The following is a 20,627-nucleotide window of genomic DNA, read 5'->3' as shown; positions in this document are numbered from 1 at the left end:
TGCCAGTCTTGGGATGCTGGCCTTCGCCCCAACGTTCAAGTCACACTGGATAGCAAACTTCTCCAAGCAGTCCAAGCTCTACAGCCACCAGTGTTTGAGGATCATAAGACATGACAGAAACACGAACAAACAGCCAACCATTACAATCAACCACTGACAAAGCAGCAAGAGAAACACAAGAACTATAAATACAAGATGAGACACACCTAAGGAAGCATGAAATACTACAAAGAAAAAAAAAGGCTTGTTTCCACCGAATGGTACGGTTCGATTCAGGAGGGAACACACTGACTGATCAAAGCTTGTGTTTTTGACTGGAAGTTTTTGCTGGAAAGTAGTGATTGACGATAAAGTTCGAACTATAGCCATTTCTCAAAATGAGATAACGCACAACTCAACCTCTTCTTGTTAAATGTCTGTTTTAAAGGGGTCTTCGGATGCCCGTTTTCCACAAGTTCATATGATTCTTTAGGGTCTTAATGAAAAGTCTATAATATACTTTAGTTAAAAATATCCACTTTTGTACCCGCTTCGATTATCCTAGCAACCGCATATCAACACCCTAGCAACCACCTTGGGTAGCCTAGCAACGGCCATAGCAACCACTCCGAGTACCCTAGCAACCACATAGAAACGCCCTAGCAACCACCCTAGTTACCCTAGCAACGGCCCTAGCAACGGCCCTATCAACCACCCGGGTACCCTAGAAACTGCATAGCAACACTCTAGCAAACACCCTGGGTACCCTAGCGATAGCCCTAGCAACCACTCCGGGTAGCCTAGCAACCACATAGCAACACCCTAGCAACCACCCCAGGTACCCTAGCAACCACATAGCAACACCTTAGCAACCACCCCGGGTACCTAGCAAACCGTATAGCAACATCCTAGCAACCAACCTAGATACCCTAGAAACCACATAGCAACACCCTAGCAACCACCCTAGGTACCCTAGCAACGGCCCTAACAATCATCCTGGGTGCCATAGCAACTCCATATCAACACCTTACCAACCGAGGGCCGAGTTTTGCAACTGCAAGCACCACTCACATTTTCTTCAGGAAATGTACATATCTTTAAATTTGGTTAAAAATTCTGTTGTAGTGTTAAAAAAAAAAAAAAAAAAAAAAAAAAAAAAAAAACACTGCCTTTTGCCTTGTCAAAAGGCGATTCACAAAAAAAAAAAAAAAAAAAAAATTATATTCACTTCTGCTGTGGGTGAAGCTGCATTAGGAATGATCGCACAACACAGAGAGGCATATGCAGACCAGGATCGCGCTTTCATTTTAAAAATTAAAGTAACCTTTTCCTCTGCATCTTCAGTAAATGATGACCGCTGTGTTCAGTATTACATCCAACAACTGAACACCTGAATCGCTCAATCACCCTTCTCTGCACCTCATTCACAGAATGGCGGTCATATTGATACTGGCTGCATCCGAAATCGCATACTTAATGAGTAGGTACTTCATTTCAATAAGTAGGTACTTAACAAGCGCTAAAAGAGTACCGACTTTACAGCCAAATCTTGTTAAGTATGAATGCGATCCGCCATGATGACGTTATCATGTGATCTACAACGTTAAAACAAGAGCAACAATTTAAAAGATATGAGCGACAGGTTTAATTAATCTATTTGTATATATTATGATGTTGATCAAATTTCTCATTTTGTGGTCTTCCAGAAGAAACAGATACCTTTATGAATGTAGTACGTTTTTAGGCTATAACCCAGTTTAATCCTTAAAGATGTTATTTTTTATTACGAAAACCTTAAATCATAACCACTTGAATATGTTTTTAATTTATTTATGTGCAAAATTGTTTATCCACGCGCAAAACTGGCTTGAAATCTCATTTGTTTTCCTCTTTTCATTGTGGGATTTCTCGTTTCATCCCCGAGGATTATAAATAACAAAAAACAACACATGCAATTTTAATGCATTATGATTAAATGAATATTACGAACTACATGCATTTTTTTAATACGCCATATGCATGACATATTCATGATTATGCAGTCAATGTGAATACATCTCAATTCTCAGTCAAGTAATGAATTAATGCTATATTTTATTAACTGACAACAAGAAACATGAATACATTTGTAAATGAATAAATAAAAGTAACCTTGATGTTAAATAAATACAAGTCAAAGACACATAAAACAAAGCTTTATTCAAAGTAATTGTTCAGACAATCATGTGTTCACAGCCTGTAAATAACAACTGCCATCAACAGCTTTATTCTGATGAAGCAGCTGACCACCGTGTCCAGCTTCACCTGTCTCTGCCGTCCATCACGTCCTGTCCCTGTAACATCCAGAAAAGCTTCAAGTCACCTCTGTGATTCATGTGCTCAACACTGCATTTACACTCGCATTTTATCCAACACAAATGCTCCTCTATTTATTTATATTAATAAAAAAGATCAGTTATGTTTAGTTACTATATGTACATGCGTTTATTTACATTCCATTCATATAAAGTAAACAGTGTTGACAACAGTGAATTCTACTGTAACAGCACACAACACTCAGATGTCTATTACGTGCTCATCTGCAATTCTTTTCGAACTTTTTCCTATCACATATTAAATAGACATTTAACAATCATCTTTAAGATGTATGTGGTTTATGTACATTCACTTTGGAGATATACGTGTGTTTACTGGATCTCCCCTGTTTGCTATACATATAAAACATGTTTTTACAGAACAATCACAAATATACTATACTGTTACACCTTAAACGATTTAACAGTTTGTTCTATGCGATTGTGACACAAGGAACAGCGTAAGGTTACTCACTTTTGAAAACACCCTTGTTGCTGTTCTCCATCACGTTCGATGATGACGTAGGCTATTGATCTCCCGTGGGCTTCTGGGATAGAAAAGTAGAAAAGTATCCCTCGATCGGCACTTCGAAATCTGGGTGGGATGCAGTAGGCATCCGGGGATCTCTCGCTTACTCTTTTGTGTTTACTCTTCTCACGTACCCATTTCGCCTACTATATAGTAGGTAAGTAGGCATATTCGAACGATACTTAGGTATACATATTTTACGTATATTTTTCTTCGCCTACTGCTTTTTGCCTACTAAATCCGATTTCGGATGCAGCCAAAGTATCAGCTCGGTGAGGGCGGGGCTAAGATAAGACGCTCATGTCAATCAACTGTGACAAGAAGCTGAGAATGAGCTGATTTTAAAAAGGGGAAATTACTTTTAAAGATAAAAAAATACCTCTGGACGGATTTGTTACATTGAAGAATGATTGTTCACAACCCACATTAATGTGCAAACAACATCTAAAAGTTAGTTTTGCATCCGATGACCCATTTAATGAAAGAGTAAAGTCAGCGCGTCACTGCAGCGTACCAAACACATAGAAACAAAAATAGAAAACTCAGCACTGAGTCATCAGTCTCTCTTCTGACACCTAAAAAATAATGGGCATTGGAATAATTTTGATCAAACACAACAATCGATTTCTAAAAGAGTCTGATGCTGCAGAATATAAATATTATTTGTGATAACTCATTGATTTCTCTTAACTTCATTCTATCTGTAAATACGTAGTCAGATGGTTTAGATATTTATGTCTGTTATGTAACATAAGAAACTCAAAATACATGCACGCTATTTTTTTTTTCAGAATTAGCCAAAGAATCAGAGCAGGACAGTTTATTCTACATCTGCACTTGGTAAATACGGTATGTGGTAGATTAACTATGTATTCTAAGCACAATGTGTGGCAATTATCTGAAACTCTTATACCAATACTCCAATCCATTGGCGCTTAATCGTGCTCACCTTTGAACATTTAGGAAAAAAGCAAAGACCAATCTCGAGGTTAGCTTACAAAATACATAAGACAAACAATTATGCAAATATCTCAATGATGTAATTGTTTGGTTAAATATTGAGCATTTAATATTTTATCAAATTGTCAATTTTACTAAGAAAGCAGACATAATCTACAAAAAGGTTTGAAGGTAGTCTGTGGAGTTTCGTGTTTTGAGGAATTAACAGGTTCTTAAACTGTAAACCTAAATGTTTGAGAATCAGTACAGTGCTGGCTTGCAAAAACTGCAATAACTTCTCGTTCTGGTCATCTGATAATGTTTCTGCCATGAAAACCTGGTCCTATTAGTTCTACCCCGAGTGAACGTCTATGTTTTCTTGGGCAGACCCTTGCTCGTGAAGCATCAACCTCACATCAACTGGAGCACAGGAGAAATCCTGGGATGATGTGCAGAATGTAAGAACCACGGCTACCATTTCCCATCCTCTGATTCTGAATCCCCACAATGCCCAATCCCTGTTCACGCCACTACTATTGAGAGCCCAGCTACCCACACTTCAGTCACCATTCCTGCCATCTATCATTCATTTTCTGATGTATTTAGCAAGGAACGAGCCACTCAATTACATCCACACCAGCCCTGGGATTGTAGTATCGACCTGCTGCCAGATGCCAAGCTACCACACGGGAAGATTTACCTTCTCTCACCTCCTGAGCAGGAAGCAATGGAGGAGTACGTCAAGGAGGCCCTCCATCAGGGGTTCATCAGACCTTCCACGTCACCTGCAGCATCCAGTTTCTTCTTTGTCTCCAAGAAGGATGGCTGACTCCGGCCCTGCATAGATTATCGTGTATTGAACGACGTGACTATCAAGTTTGCCTACCCACTTCCACTTGTACCGGCTGCCCTAGAGGAGCTTCGGGAAGCTCGTGTATTTACCAAACTCGACCTCCACAGTGCATACAATCTGATCCGTATCCAAGAGGGGGACGAGTGGAAGACCTTTATCACCCCGACTGGCCACTATGAATATCAGGTAATGCCCTATGGCATGGCCAACAGTCCATCCATATTTCAAAATTTCATGAATGAAATCTTCCGTGACTACCTCCAACGTTTTACCGTCATCTACATTGACGACATACTGATCTACTCCCGTAATATGACAGAACATCAGACCCATGTTCGCCAAGTCCTTCAACGCCTTCGGCAGCACCAACTGTTCCTTTAAAGGGATAGTTCACCCAAAAATGAAAATTTGATGTTTATCTGCTTACCCCCAATGCATCCAAGATGTAGGTTACTTTGTTTCCTCAGAAAAACACAAACGAAGATTTTTAACGAAAACCGGTGCAGTCTGCCAGCCTTATCATTGATCTGGATGGGCACCAGACCTTTAAAAGTAAACAAAAACATGCACAGACAAATCCAAATTACACCCCGCGGCTCGTGATAATACATTGATGTCCTAAGACACGAAACGATCGTTTTTTGTGAGAAACTGAACAGTATTTATATCATTTTTTACCTTTGATACACAGCCACGTCCATCTGTCATGTGCACGAGTTTGGCATCAGTCACGTCAAATGAACACGCGCTCTAGCTTAGAATACGCAAACGCCGGAAGCGATCTGTCGCATGTATACGACACTCATTGTTTACACAGTGCACAGAGATTGTGTGTATAGCGGCTATTCAAAATGGTAATTACTTGCGCGTATCCTGATTGTTTAAACCGATTTTAAGCTAAAAGATTACGTTAGTTTGCGCAAACTCATCCGGGACTTTTCACTGATTTCCCCTCACGACGTTTGCGTATTCTACGCTAGAGCGTGTGCTAATGTGACGTGACTGATGCACTTGACAGATGGACGTGGCTGTGTATCAAAGGTAAAAAATGATATAAATACTGTTCAGTTTCTTACAAAAACCGATCGTATCGTGTCTTAGGACATCAATGTATCATCACGAGCCGCGGGGTGTAATTTGGATTTGTCTGTGCATGTTTTTGTTTACTTTTAAAGGTCTGGTGCCCATCCAGGTCAATGATAAGGCTGGCAGACTGCACCGGTTTTCGTTAAAAATCTTCGTTTGTGTTTTTCTGAGGAAACAAAGTAACCTACATCTTGGATGCATTGGGGGTAAGCAGATAAACATCAAATTTTCATTTTTGGGTGAACTATCCCTTTAAGGCAGAAAAATGTGAGTTCCACCGGTCCACCGTCTCCTTCCTCTGGTACGTGATCTCTGTGGAGGGAGTTCGCATGGAACCAGGTAAAGTTGGGCGGAGCCAATCACGGTGAAGGAAGTCGCCCAACTTTTACCGTCGCTTTATTAAAAACTACACTCTTCTCTCGGCACCATTAACATCTCTCCTGAAGGGAGGACGTTGAGTGTTGCACTGGACATCCCAGGCTCAACAAGCTTTCGACCACCTTAAGCATATGTTTGTCACTGCAACCTTCCTCAAACATCCTAATCCATCACTGCCTTTCGTAGTTGAAGTGGATGCTGCAGACATGGGTATTGGGGCCGTATTGTCCCAATGGGCTGGTGAACCCTGGTCTCTCCATCCATGTGTGTACTATTCCAAAAAACTCACCCCAGCAGAGAAGAACTATGGTAAAGGTGATCGTGAGTTACTTGCCATTAAACTCGCCCTCGAAGAGTGGCGACATTGGTTACAAGGAGCCCAGTTTCCCTTCACGGTCATCACCGATCACAAAAACCTCCAATACCTCCAACATGCCAAAAGACTCAATGTCAGACAGGCTCGCTGGTCACTATTCTTCGCTCGCTTCAATTTCCAAATCACCTACCAACCCGGTCATAAGAATACAAAAGCAGATGCCTTATCCCGTATGTATTCACCTACCGTCGACGTTCCTGGCCCAGTTTTATCACCCTCTGTCTTAGCGCCCATCCTTTGGGAGATAGATGAGGAAATCCAGGCTGCCACCCTCGAGGAACCCGCTGCACCTGAACTTCCCCCGGGTCTCACCTATGTCCCCAGTAACCAACGACTTCCACTGCTGGACAGTGCACATACATCCCTCGGCTCAGGACACCCTGGCAGCAGGCGAACCCTCTCGAATGTATTGGTGGCCCGACATGACTAGGGAAGTCATATGCTACGTCCGTGGATGCTCAGTTTGCACCGCCACCACCACACCTCACCGTCTACCTGAAGGTAAACAAAAAAAACTTTGCGGACAGGAAGACAGTGCGTTAGTGAGTACTTAAATGCTGTAGTTTAAATAGGCGGTTGTTACTTTTGTTGCTGCTAGAGAATCACGTCCTTGTTTTCTAAACTATTTGACTTATTCGTTTCTATTTGATTTAGTTGTTGCTAGACATTATTTATTAATTTCAGTTTATTTGTTCCTGCTGATTTCGTTGTAACCTGTAGTTTTGATTGCTCTCATTCTAATTGAAATGCTGAGCGGACGGTGCAAAGGGTGTTAGTTTTTAGTTTCGGTCTGACCCATTTGCGTACCATCCATTTGGGATTGACTCAGCCCAGTGGGCGTCCCCAGCTGCTATCACCTAAGTATTGATTGGTGGTGTGGTGGTATTAACTGTTGTATCAGCTGACGCTGAAGCCTCAGTGGAAGCGTTCAGCCTCCTCGAGTGAAGACTGACAAGAGTAAAGACTTGCGACTTCTCCTGCGCGACTTATCCGAGCAACGACACCAACAAAGCACTTCAGTACTCCTCTCCTTTTTCTCACTCTTCTTTCTGTCCTTCTTTATCATGTGTTTCCAACTCATTCCGGTGCTCTCTACACACCGCACTAACATCACATGCACACGCCGACGCAATCTCTCTAACCTGTGTCCTATAGACACCTCTTCCACTGAACCTTTCTCTTTCACGGTTTTGCTTTGGAACAACCAACTTGATCTCCTTTACACACGGAATTGTACTTCAGACAACATTGTACTTGTGGTCAAACCCCTACACATCTCTGACCACTTCTTCATTACACTTAATCTTGCCACTTGTGCACCCCCATCCCCCCTACCTGTTACTTTTAGACGAAACCTACGCTCTCTCTCACCCTCCCATCTTTCTTCCTCAGTATCCTCCTCTCTTCCCTCTCCTACCCACTTCACATACCTGGATACTAATGCAGCAACCGACACGTTATGTTCCACTCTAACTTCTTGCCTAGATGATATATGCCCTCTCTCCTCCAGGCCAGCACGGGCTGCTCCTTCGAACCCTTGGCTATCCGATGTTCTTCATGAGCATCGGTCCAAACTCAGGGCAGCTGAGAGAAAATGGCACAAATCTAAGGATCCATCTGACTTGAGTATGTATCAGTCTCTGCTTTTATCTTTCTCTACCCAAGTCCATACTGCCAAATCTTCATACTTCCACAACAAGATCAACAATGCTCCGGACACATGCAACCTTTTCAAAACTTTTAATTCACTGCTCTGTCCCCATCCACCACCTCCCACCACTTCTATAACAGCTGATCAAACATCTATCAGTAATAAGTTCTCAGCTCCACACATACAGGAACTAAAACTGACCACACCCACGGCTGAAACTCCCCTCTTCTCCTTCCATCCCCATTCTGAGGCAGAAGTAACCAAACTTCTCCTCTCCAGCCATCCAACGACATGTCCTTTAGACCCCATCCCCTCACACCTTATCCAAGCAATCTCCCCTACAATCCTACCAGCGCTCACACACATCATCAACAAATCTCTTCTCACAGGCACTTTCCCCACTACATTTAAGCAGGCCCGGGTAACCCCACTGCTCAAAAAACCTACACTTCACACTTCACTCATAGTCAACTATAGACCTGTCTCTCTCCTTCCTTTCATAGCAAAAACATTGTTTTCTACCAGCTATCTTTATTTCTCTCACAGAACAACCTATTGGATTCTAACCAGTCAGGGTTCAGGAGAGGCCATTCAACTGAGACGGCGCTACTTTCTGTCACTGAAGCCCTGAGGATTGCAAAAGCTGATTCCAAAACATCAGTACTCATCTTGCTGGACCTATCTGCAGCATTTTACACGGTAAATCACCAGATCCTCCTGTCTACCCTCTCATCGTTGGGAATCACAGGGACTTCACTTCGCTGGTTCAAATCCTATCTCTCTGGCAGGTCTTTCAGAGTGGCCTGGGGAGGGGAGGTTTCGAAAACTCAACTGGTCACTGGGGTTCCTCAGGGATCAGTTCTTGGACCCCTCCTCTTCTCCATATATACCGCATCTCTGGGCCCCATCATACCGGCACATGGCTTATCCTACCATTGCTATGCTGATGACACACAGCTCTATCTTTCTTTCAAACTAGATGATCCATCAGTAGCTGCAAGGATCTCTGGCTGCCTGGCAGATATCTCTGCATGGATGAAGGAACACCATCTTCAGCTCAATCTAGCTAAAACTGAGCTCCTTGTCTTGCCACTCCAACTTTACAACATGACTTCTCCATCCAGTTAGGTTAATCAACAATTACCCCATCGACTTCAGCCAGAAATCTTTGTGTAATCTTTGAAGACCAATTGACTTTTAAAGACCACATAGCTAAAACTGCTCGATCCTGCAGGTTTGCATTGCAAAACATCAGAAAGATCAGGCACTTCCTATCAGAGCATGCTGCACAACTCCTCGTACAGGCCCTGGTCATTTCCAGGCTGGACTACTGCAATGCTCTTTTAGCTGGTCTTCCAGCATGTACAATCAGGCCTCTACAAATGATTCAAAATGCAGCAGCACGGCTCGTCTTCAATGAGCCCAAGAAGGCCCATGTCACACCCTCAGCATGTTCCCTCAGTCCCAGTCACCATGATCTATCACCATCCAACCAAATCCCAATTCACCACACCTGTGAACCATCAACAAAGCCCTAATCACCCACACCTGCACCAGCAATTACCCGCTCCCTTTAAATACTCACCTTTGTCATTCACTGACCGGCTGGAATCGAAGTTGCATGGACACTCCTCTGTGGTTCTTCTCATCCTCTTGCCCAATTCTCCCACGCTCTTCTTTGGAACCCTGTTCAAAGTGTACTCACCTCCCAATAAATCTCATAAAGTAATATCTTCTTCCTCCTCTCCGTGTGTGTGTGGACATGACAAGCAGACGTATTATTTTACTAAGGATTTGCATAAGTGAAATATGTCTAAAACCTACATGTTGCGTGAAAATCTGTTATACAGATATAAAGTTAGGATGACAGAAAAATACAACAATAATTGTCAAATACAAACATAAATGTAAATATACACATATTACTGAAGATGAATCATATTGTCCATTATATTTATTTCTCTCGTTGTTTTTTTTTTTTTTTTTTTTTTTTTTTAAAGCAGAAGCAGAGACTGGTGCTTCAGAATAAATATATTATTTGTGATAACTCATTGACTTCTCTGAATGTCGTTCTATCTGTAAATTCCAAGTCAGAAGTTTTAGATTTTTGTGGTTTGGGGAACTAACAGGTTCAGAACAAACAAAAACTGCAATAACTGTTTAACCACTCATTTGGTCATCTGTTAATGTTTCTGACTAAGAAATTCTTGAGAGTCACACTTAAAAGTTTCTCCAGGGGGCACCAGAATCCCACAAACAGACAGAATGCCTGACCTCAACCCTGATGTAATCAGTTTTTTGTTTTTGTTTGTTTGTTTGTTTAGGCCAGCACTGTTGGGAGCAAGAGATTTGAGAAATGAAGGACTGCTGGAAAAAAAAAGAAAGAGAAGAAAAGAAAAACATAAGTCAGCTGAGATTAAAATCCACCTTAAAGTAAAGGAGATGTTCTGTCCTGTGATGGAGAAGATTGAAAAACAGACTGAAATAAGTATTCAGCACAGAATTGAGAAAAAAAAGAGATTTACAAATTCTGAATTTATATTTTTGCAAATGGTACATCTCGAGGAACAAGATCTCGTTGAGAATTTGACTCTGCATTAAAAGTGCCAGTAAACAAACAAACCCATCAAAATACATCTGTCAATAATGACAATTACACAACATGTCACATCATCAGTTCTTGTGGACTATTATATTTAAAAAGTATTTTGTAAAAGGTTTAATGTAATGATTAGATGTATGCCATGCATTTATATTAATTTCTGTAATAATCATTCACGGTCATTAACCCTTGTGCATTAAAAAAAAAAGTTACACATAGGTGTAAAATGGACAAAATGTCCATGTCCAAAAACTGTCATAAAATATGATTTATTAATATTTTTTTCCACTTTCACTGATATGGATTTTTTAACCAGCATCTGTTCTATCCATAGATACCAAACATTCATTAATTTTCAGAATTTTAACCCTTTAAATGCTGGTTTCTTTACATAATACTCACTGTCAGTGGGCAACACTAGCTCCAGAGCTTCCTCTGCTGAGTAACGTCTCTTCATCTTGCAAGCAATGAAATGACCAAGCCCCCAAGCACCAAATATGTCTAGGTTTTGTTTTGCGAACACCTGTCCGGGCTGTGCAAACACTCAAACTTTGTATACAATCTGCCAGACTACAAAATCAGCGTTTTTTTGTGGTGAAAACAAAAACAATGTGTTTAGAGCCGTCTGAACTTCTACATCAAATTCAAGCTCACCTTTTATCTCTGTACAAAAACAATAACAAATGAAAAAGTGCAATCAAGGATTAAAATGTGTGTTTGGGTGAAAAATAAAAATCCTCAAAGCTCTTTAACCTTCTTTGACCTTATTCATAGCCTTCTCATGGCCCTACAACCCTGCCAAGGGTGAGACTCATATACATGGAGCGGGATTTTTGATTACCAGTACAATATAAATTCTTTCAAGCATATTGCACCCATAAAATTTTCAGTAAACACATGCAAACCACACTCTGACATCCTCACCAACATACCCACACAATTATAGCTGCATTATTTTTCCAATTGACTCTATAATAGGCTATAATATGCATAAGCAGAAAACACAAAAAAGTATTTCTTTTATATGCCAAATTTGAAAAAAAAAAAATGGCACAATCTAGTAAAAAATGGTAAAAATTTACAATTTGAAGCCTTTCCGATAGAATGAATGCCTATTATCAAATATTGCGTCATTTTATGGTCAAATGGCCCTGGGTTAAAAAATTGCAGTTTTAATGGGTTTCTATGTGGACATTTTTGTCCTTAAGGTCCTGAGTGTGAGTATTTTTTGTACAGAGGGTAAAATAGATTTTTTTGAAGGAAATGAGGGTGAAATATTTATGTTTCAATAAAAATACACACCTGAGCCAGCTCAGAATATCACCACAATGGCCGAGCATCAGGTTAACTGAACAAAATGTGACGCAGACGCAAACCCTCTATAAGAGCTGACAGAGAGAGCCTACAGAGTGGAGCCTGTGCTTCAGTTGAGGATGGCCAGAGAAACATTAATGTTATGCTTCATTTAAATTGTAGTTGTTCTTACAATACTGAGATGACTGATAGCTATTCTACACCTTCACAAGTACAATACTGTATTCATTACAGCAGTTGTAGATGAATTTCAGTTCATTTTTCATTGTCCTTTATAGAGCGATCTAAGGAATTCTCTTTTTGAATCGATTCAGTTGAAAAATCCTGATTTATTTTGGAAATATGAAGCTGAAATGCTGTGTTGGTTGTTTTAAAATAATGTTTTTTACTCATGCTAAATTTGTGGAAAAGGCCTGGTGTCTGCGCCAAAGTATTTTGTATCCCATTTGACAAATTTTCTCCTTTTTGCATGTGTTCATATGTTGTGTTGTGCTCTGTATTCTGCCATGTGGCTATTGTATATAATCTGATAAAGTGTCTTATAAGCCCTTGAGGGCTGGGCACCAATTAAAGTGTTTGACACTCAAATAAAATACATCATCATCATCATCATCATCATCATCATCATCATCATGTAGTGTTTGAGAGCTGTGATCTCACTGTTGAGGTTTGGAAACATGTTATTGCTGATTGTGAGAACAGTTTGACTGCAGTAGAGCAGAGCTGTCAATCACACACATTCACATTCCAGTTCCTCTTTTTTACTGCTGCACGCCATGAAAGTTTGTATTTATTTTTTTCAGTTAACAAAGACATAAGTTCAACCCGATTATGGGCACAGCCATGGGGCAAATTACAGCACCCACTTGCAAAAGTTTCCACAAAGGCTAACATGACATAACTAGCGTATTTACTAGTTGCCAGATTAACATTATATAGACAGTGTTGGGGAAAGTTACTGTTAGAAGTAATGCATTACAATACTGCATTATTCCCTAAAAAGTAATTAAATATTTTACTTAGTTACTTTTTATGGAAAGTAATGTGTTACATTGCATTTTAATTCTGGGCAGGGCTTACTTGTTTGTTTGTTTGTTTTTTATATATGAAAGTTATACTTTTAGCAAATGTAAAAGCCCTTTCACACCAAAAAAAAAAAAAAAAAAACTGAAACGAGGCTGAAGGGAAAGAAAATGCACGTCTGTACAGTAGAACGCAGGAGAAAGTCGGTTCATTCATTTTGATGAAAAATGTATGTTTTTTTTTTCTTATTTTTTTTTGTGAGAGATGAATTAATGGGTTCAGATTTATTCTAGAACTACATTAACCTCATGTTTAAACTGCACACACAACACCTCTGTACTTTTGATTTCTCTCAACATGAATATGTATTAACCAAAGCGTAAATAGATTTCTTTTTTACAAATTAGATTTAGTAATTTTTTTATCTAAATGTTTAGTGTTAATTTAAGGCGAAACACTGCAGGTGAATAGGGTACAACATTAACTAATAGTTATCCCCTTACTTACCCAGTTGATTGATTACATTGATAATTGTGAACATGTTTTGTATTACACGTTTTCTAAAATGTTATGTTTGAATATAAAAATGAAGCATTACTGAATTAAAAATGTGCTAAATTCTTATTTTATTTTTTTTGACATATAGAGTCAAAAGTTTTTACAGAGGGAATTTTGTGTATCTCATTTCGTCACGCCAAAAAAAAAAACAAAAAAAAAAAAAACAAAACAAAAAAAAACTTAGAACAGACAGAAAACAACATATTTATTTGTATTTATTTTTTATTTTTTATTTTTTTATAAAATGTTGTATAAAATCAAGTGAATCATATTTGAACAAATCCCTCTGTAAAAACCTTCCAGATATAGACAGGAATAACAATGTAAAGTTTGGTGTGTGTAAGTGCTACTGAAGTGGATATATATGGCTCAGTGTAGAAGAAAAACTCATTTTGAAAAAACAGCCTTTAAAAATATATAGTGCCTTACGAAATTATTCATACACCTTCATTTTTTTTTCACATTTTGTTATGTTGCTGCATTATGTTAAACTACTTTAAATTACTTTTTTCCCACATCAATCTACACTCCCTACTCCATAATGGCAAAGCAAAAATAGGTTTTTAACATTTGTGCAAATTTATTAAAAATAAAAAACTAAAAAGATCCTGTTGCATAAGTATTCATACCCTTTTCTTGGACATTCGTAATTTAGCTCAGGAGCATTCATATTGCTTCTAGATGTTCCTACACTTGGAGTGGAGTTAAACTGTGGCAAATTCATGTGAATGAGTCTGATTTAGAAACACACACACCTCTCAGAATAGGTCTAACAGCTGAAAATGCATATCAGAGCAAAAACCAAGATAACTGCCTGTAGAGCTCAGTGACAGACGTGTGTTAAGGCGATGATCTAGAGAAGAGTTCAGAAACAAATCTGCTGCATTGAAGGTTGACAGAAGCATTCTCCATAATGGAAGACGACTGGAACAACTAGGACTTTAGAAAATGTCCAAGCTGACAGAGATGGAGAGGTGAAAAGGTGAGGCAAAGAAAGGCAGATAATTGCCAAATGCAGATGTCCAAAGCTGGTCACATCAGACCCAAAATACTCGAGGCTGTAAAGCTGCTTCAACTATGTACTGAGTAAAGGGTATGAATACTTATGCAGTGTACTTATTTCAGTGTTTTATTTTTAATACATTAGTAAAAATTACACTCCATACACCTAATAATGACAAAGCCAAAACCAAATGTGCAAATTTTATTTGGGAGTGTAGATTGATGTGGGGGAAAAAGCAATATAAAGTAGTTTAACATAATGCATCAACATAACAAAATGTGAAAAAAATCAAGGGGTGTGAATAATTTTGCAAGGCACTGTGTATTGTAATTGGAAATCTATTGCTACAAATAGATAAAGTGCTATAAAAGAAACAATTAACAGTGTTTTTGGATGTTTTCTTTCCACAACTCAAAATAAATAAATAAATAAATAAATACCTAAATTTCAAACTTGACAGGTGCATGAAAAACTGCATTTTTGCCTGCAGTGTCTTCCCTTAAAACAAGGCAAAGCTACCACTGTTTTCTACTAGAGAGACTTGTTTTCACTCAGTAACATTTTCAGTAACATAGGCAAGATCACAAAAATGGGACTGACCAAAACTGACCATATATTAAAACTAACCACTACAAACATACAACTGACAACTGTGAGAAAGACAGTGATGATGTACCTTTAGTCACATGTGTGTTTGTAGTTTTGTGATCCTGAGAGTTTGTGATGTGGACTGAAATCACTGCTCTTGTTGTTTTATCTTGAGCTGTAAAGATGAATACTGTAAAATGTGATAATCAGAATTTAATCAGAGACTCTTCTAGTACTACTTCATGAGATTGTTTTCTCACCTGAACTCTTGACAGTAAATGTGGCTGAGGTCTTGAGTTGATTTCTGTGAGTAACATTGCATCTCCACTCTCTGTTGTCATCGTCATTCAGGAGTGTTGTAGTCAGAGTGATGATACAGTGTCCTGGAGCTGATATCTGATATCTGGAGTCTGATATCGTCAGTTTAACACCAGCCTGATTCACCCAGAACACCTCAATTCCCTCAGAACGGATCCAATCATCACAAGAGACTCCAGTATCTGATGAATACAACTGACAGGAGAGAGTCACAGAGCTGCCTGGACTGATCTCAGTCTGTGAGGATGATGAAGAGACTGAAACACAAAATAACACACAAATCACACTTTCAATCAGCATGAGAGTTTAAATAAAGAATTTGATATTTTTAAATTGACCACATAACCATAAAATTACCGTGAAGAACATGCAGATAAACACGTGCATCAGGTCCCTGTTGTTGTTCATTCACATATTGTCGGCAGATGTATAATCCATAATCTTCTTTTGTGATGTTCTTGATGTTCAGAGAGCAGTCGGACCCCAGACTCAGTCTCTCATGACTCTCTGTGTCTTCCTTCTTTATCCCTAAACCAATCAGTTCAACTGTTGCTGAATATCTGTCATAGACCCATGTAGTTGATTTGCAGTCAGGAAGAGCATTATTACAGAGCAGACGGACATTTTCACCAGAACTGATGAACACATGAACATCATCCACTCCACTGGTACCTGAAACACAATATATTACATTTAAATTTACATTTAGTTATTTAGCAGATGCTTTACTTACAAATAACGACAATGGACTCAATTAAAATCAACAAAAGAGCAATGCTATGTAAGTACTATGTATGACAAGTCTCAGATTAGCTCAATGCAGTATGGCAAGAGTTTTCTCTGGGCCTCCTCATTAAGGGGTCACACTTGGCTCCCTCGCGGTCAAAAGTGACCGAAGCCTTAAAAATTAACTTTTTTTTTTTCTTCAGGAAAATCAATTAAATATATTTGTGTTCAATAATATTTTGTAATTATTATTTAGAATTTTGAGCATTTTTTTATGAATCTATGCAATATATATACAGTTTTAATGAGCAATTTTTTCCCAGTAGATTTATATTTTATATTATATTTTTTAATTAATTATGTATTTATTATTTTTCAATAAATACAACATTTCACATTAAAATAGAGTAAAAGCATTTAAAATCCATTTTTTTAAAGTGAAAATTGCACCATCTAGTGGCATAAAAAATAAAAACTTGTGTAATGCCATGTAAACTCCTGTGTCTCCCTATATACATATATACAGGGGCTTTGGGATTCCTATTGTTTTTTTTCTTTTTACTGTTTCTTCATTTTATTAGGCTTTGCATTTAGAAATATATTCAGACATTCTAAAAGATAAATTTTGGCAAGGTTTAGATATTTTTTTGATTGGATAAATATCAGGTTTTGCATTTTTCTGCTTATTTCTGTGTGTCTGTGTGTGTGTCTGTGTGCGCGTGTGTGTGTCAGTTCTGTACTTTTGTTATTTTAGAGTGTCAGTCCTTGCTTGCTGAACACTTCTTTTCCGCACAGTTTCTCATTTGTAGGTTGTATTACCAAAAGATTATCTGAATTATCACATTTTTTCGTATTTCCCATTCATTTCCTATGTCGGTCATTTTTGACTGCGAAGGAGCCAAGTGTGACTATTTTTTTTTTTTTGACCCTTTAACATATCCGAATCATGTCACTGATTTTTTTTTTTTTTTACTCACATAGCTAATGCAACAAAAGTCACCAAGTGTCATCTCATTCTGATGAAGCTACGATTTTTAAAAATTCAAAACACAAAATTTTTCGGTCAAAAATGACCGAAGAGGCCCAGAGGGTTAAATTCTATAGTAAATAAATACACAGATAGAATAGAGCAATAGAGCTGGTTAATAAAAATAAAAAAGAGAAAAAGAATTATCTTTTTTTTTAAAGAATAGAAATAGGATAATGCTAGAGTTAGAGGGTAAAACAAAGATGGAAGAGATGTTATATTGTTATTATTTTATCTTTGAATGAAACTATTGTATGCAGATATAAACTAAACTCTGACTCAGCTACCATAATAAAATATGTAATGTTCTCTCTGTGCTAGTGGACACATACGGTTAGACCAATCAAAACACTTTCTGTTTTCCCTGAGTTACTGACTGAATTAAGGTGCATGTGCTGAAACAGATGTCCATGCAGATGTCAAGTTGAGCTTTGTGGTAAATCTGAACAAAAAAATTATAAACCATGAGCTTGTGTCAGTAAACAGAAAGTGTCAAAATAAGGAAAGTTTTATAGCATATATGTTGTGAATGGGCTTTTTGTGTTTCACAAATGTTTTACATCAAAAATCCCAATTCCCTTAATTGACAGCAGTTTAAAGAGCATGTAGAAGTGTGTTTACCTGTGAGAAGTGAAGAGAGAAAGATCAGTCCCAGCAGACACAGATGACACTTATCAGCCATTTTCTCTTTCTGTCAGTCTTCCTCTTCATTACATGCTCACAACTCTGTCTTTAAATACTAGCAGCTCTTCCTGTGTTTAACTTCCTCTGATCTGATTGGCTGAGTGTTTATTTCTGACATGAGCTGCATTTGACTGACACTATATCACTGCATGATGGACAAGTGTTGAATCAGCTTCCTCTGATCTGATCGACCAAGTTTTTAAATTCTGCTGTGCTGATATAGTCACATTATTCCAGTCATAATGCTGCTTCGTATTTCTTGTAAATATTCTCTTGAATTCAAATAGATCTTATTACTAGTGTGTATTTTTCATTGATGTGTAATTTCCAGCACACTTATACTGTAAGAGGAACAATCCCTCAAGATCAACTTGTGGTTGATGTTCAAGAGCACAATGCTAACAGCTCAGGGAGTTTTAACTTCAGTCATTTTGTGAACACAAGACTTTGACACGACAGCAGATGTGAACCATGTTTTTCACTGTGAAACCTGCATACTGTTGCTCATTGTTGATCTATAGGCTGTTCTTTACATTACTGTTAGTTTTAATCCCTTCTTTTGGCAGTTTACTGCATACCATTACATTCTAAAAATGTAAATCATTCATAAACTGGTTTGTTACTTAAAAGAGTCAATCATGTGATTCAGTGACACTACAGATCAAGTTAGAACCAGATTGGATTGGAGTGTCTCTAAGTTTTTGCAACTTTTACAGAGTTAAGACGTTTGTACAATACTAGTTTGAATAAGATCAGCTCACAAACACACACATTATTTCCCCTATCAACACTAATGGTTGTCTTTTGTGTCTGTGTTTCTTTTACTGCTGGCCGTGGAAACTCATTTAGTTTGACCACACTGCTTTAACCCACACAGATATGAGATCATCTCTGAACTTAGTTCAGACGTATGGGTGTGTATTCCCACACATGCATACATCATTTCCTCTTGTTTCTTTAACTCGGTTTACAACTTCAACTCAGCTTCTTTGTTTCACATTAATATTTGCTGCACACCATTTACAAATTCGCTGTTAATTTCCTTGGTTCAGTGAATAATTTCTGCACGCTTATGTGATGCTTAACCTGTTCCTGGAACCTCTTCAACACTGCACATGCTGACTGTCTCAACCATTGGAGTATCTTTTGATGAGCCGATGACTAAATCAAGTCTGTTTGATTAGGGATAAATACAATGGCTGTCTACTGTAATCTTACACCCTCGAGTACTTGTGCTACGTCATCAGCTGTCGAAGTTAAAGCTGCAGTCCCATAACTTACGGCACTCTAGGACTCTGGGACTGCCAGTCTTGGGATGCTGGCCTTCGCCCCAACGTTCAAGTCACACTGGATAGCAAACTTCTCCAAGCAGTCCAAGCTCTACAGCCACCAGTGTTTGAGGATCATAAGACATGACAGAAACACGAACAAACAGCCAACCATTACAATCAACCACTGACAAAGCAGCAAGAGAAACACAAGCACTATAAATACAAGATGAGACACACCTAAGGAAGCATGAAATACTACAAAGAAAAAAAAAAAAGGCTTGTTTCCACCGAATGGTACGGTTCGATTCAGGAGGGAACACACTGACTGATCAAAGCTTGTGTTTTTGACTGGAAGTTTTTGCTGGAAAGTAGTGATTGACGATAAAGTTCGAAATATAGCCATTTCTCAAAATGAGATAACGCACAACTCAACCTCTTCTTGTTAAATGTCTGTTTTAAAGGGGTATTCGGATGCCCGTTTTCCACAAGTTCATATGATTCTTTAGGGTCTTAATGAAAAGTCTATAATATACTTTAGTTAAAAATATCCACTTTTGTACCCGCTTCGATTATCCTAGCAACAGCATATCAACACCCTAGCAACCACCTTGGGTACCCTAGCAACGGCCATAGCAACCACTCCGAGTACCCTAGCAACCACATAGAAACGCCCTAGCAACCACCCTAGTTACCCTAGCAACGGCCCTATCAACCACCCGGGGTACCCTAGCAACCGCATAGCAACACCCTAGCAAACACCCTGGGTACCCTAGCAATAGCCCTAGCAACCACTCCGGGTAGCCTAGCAACCGCATAGCAACACCCTAGCAACCACCCCAGGTACCCTAGCAACCACATAGCAACACCCTAGCAACCACCCCGGGTACCTAGCAAACCGTATAGCAACATCCTAGCAAACAACCTAGATACCCTAGAAACCACATAGCAACACCCTAGCAACCACCCTAGGTACCCTAGCAACGGCCCTAACAATCATCCTGGGTGCCATAGCAACTCCATATCAACACCTTACCAACCGAGGGCCGAGTTTTGCAACTGCAAGCACCACTCACATTTTCTTCAGGAAATGTACATATCTTTAAATTTGGTTAAAAATTCTGTTGTAGTGTAAAAAAAAAAAAAAAAAAAAAAAAAAAACACTGCCTTTTGCCTTGTCACAAAAAAAAACTCTTTATATTCACTTCTGCTGTGGGTGAAGCTGCATTAGGAATGATCGCACAACACAGAGAGGCATATGCAGACCAGGATCGCGCTTTCATTTAAAAAATTAAAGTAACGTTTTCCTCTGCATCTTCAGTAAATGATGACCGCTGTGTTCAGTATTACATCCAACAACTGAACACCTGA

General features: G+C 38.8%; 1 protein-coding gene across 1 annotated transcript; it reads right to left on the bottom strand.

Moving 5' to 3' along the window:
- Positions 1 to 12,644: 12,644 nt before the first annotated feature.
- On the bottom strand, positions 12,645 to 17,986 carry LOC141337149 (uncharacterized). The gene is made up of 5 exons (XM_073842952.1): positions 17,926 to 17,986; positions 15,909 to 16,223; positions 15,494 to 15,808; positions 15,322 to 15,408; positions 12,645 to 12,784 (listed from the first exon to the last, which is right to left on the bottom strand). The coding sequence occupies exons 1-5, from the start codon at positions 17,984 to 17,986 to the stop codon at positions 12,645 to 12,647; spliced, it is 918 nt and encodes a 305-aa protein (XP_073699053.1).
- Positions 17,987 to 20,627: the final 2,641 nt, after the last annotated feature.

The sequence above is a fragment of the Garra rufa genome, chromosome 1 (genome assembly GCF_049309525.1).
Source record: "Garra rufa chromosome 1, GarRuf1.0, whole genome shotgun sequence".
Lineage (NCBI taxonomy): Eukaryota > Metazoa > Chordata > Actinopteri > Cypriniformes > Cyprinidae > Garra > Garra rufa.
Note: the sequence above shows the minus strand (reverse complement) of the source record. Positions and strands in the feature narration are given on the sequence as shown.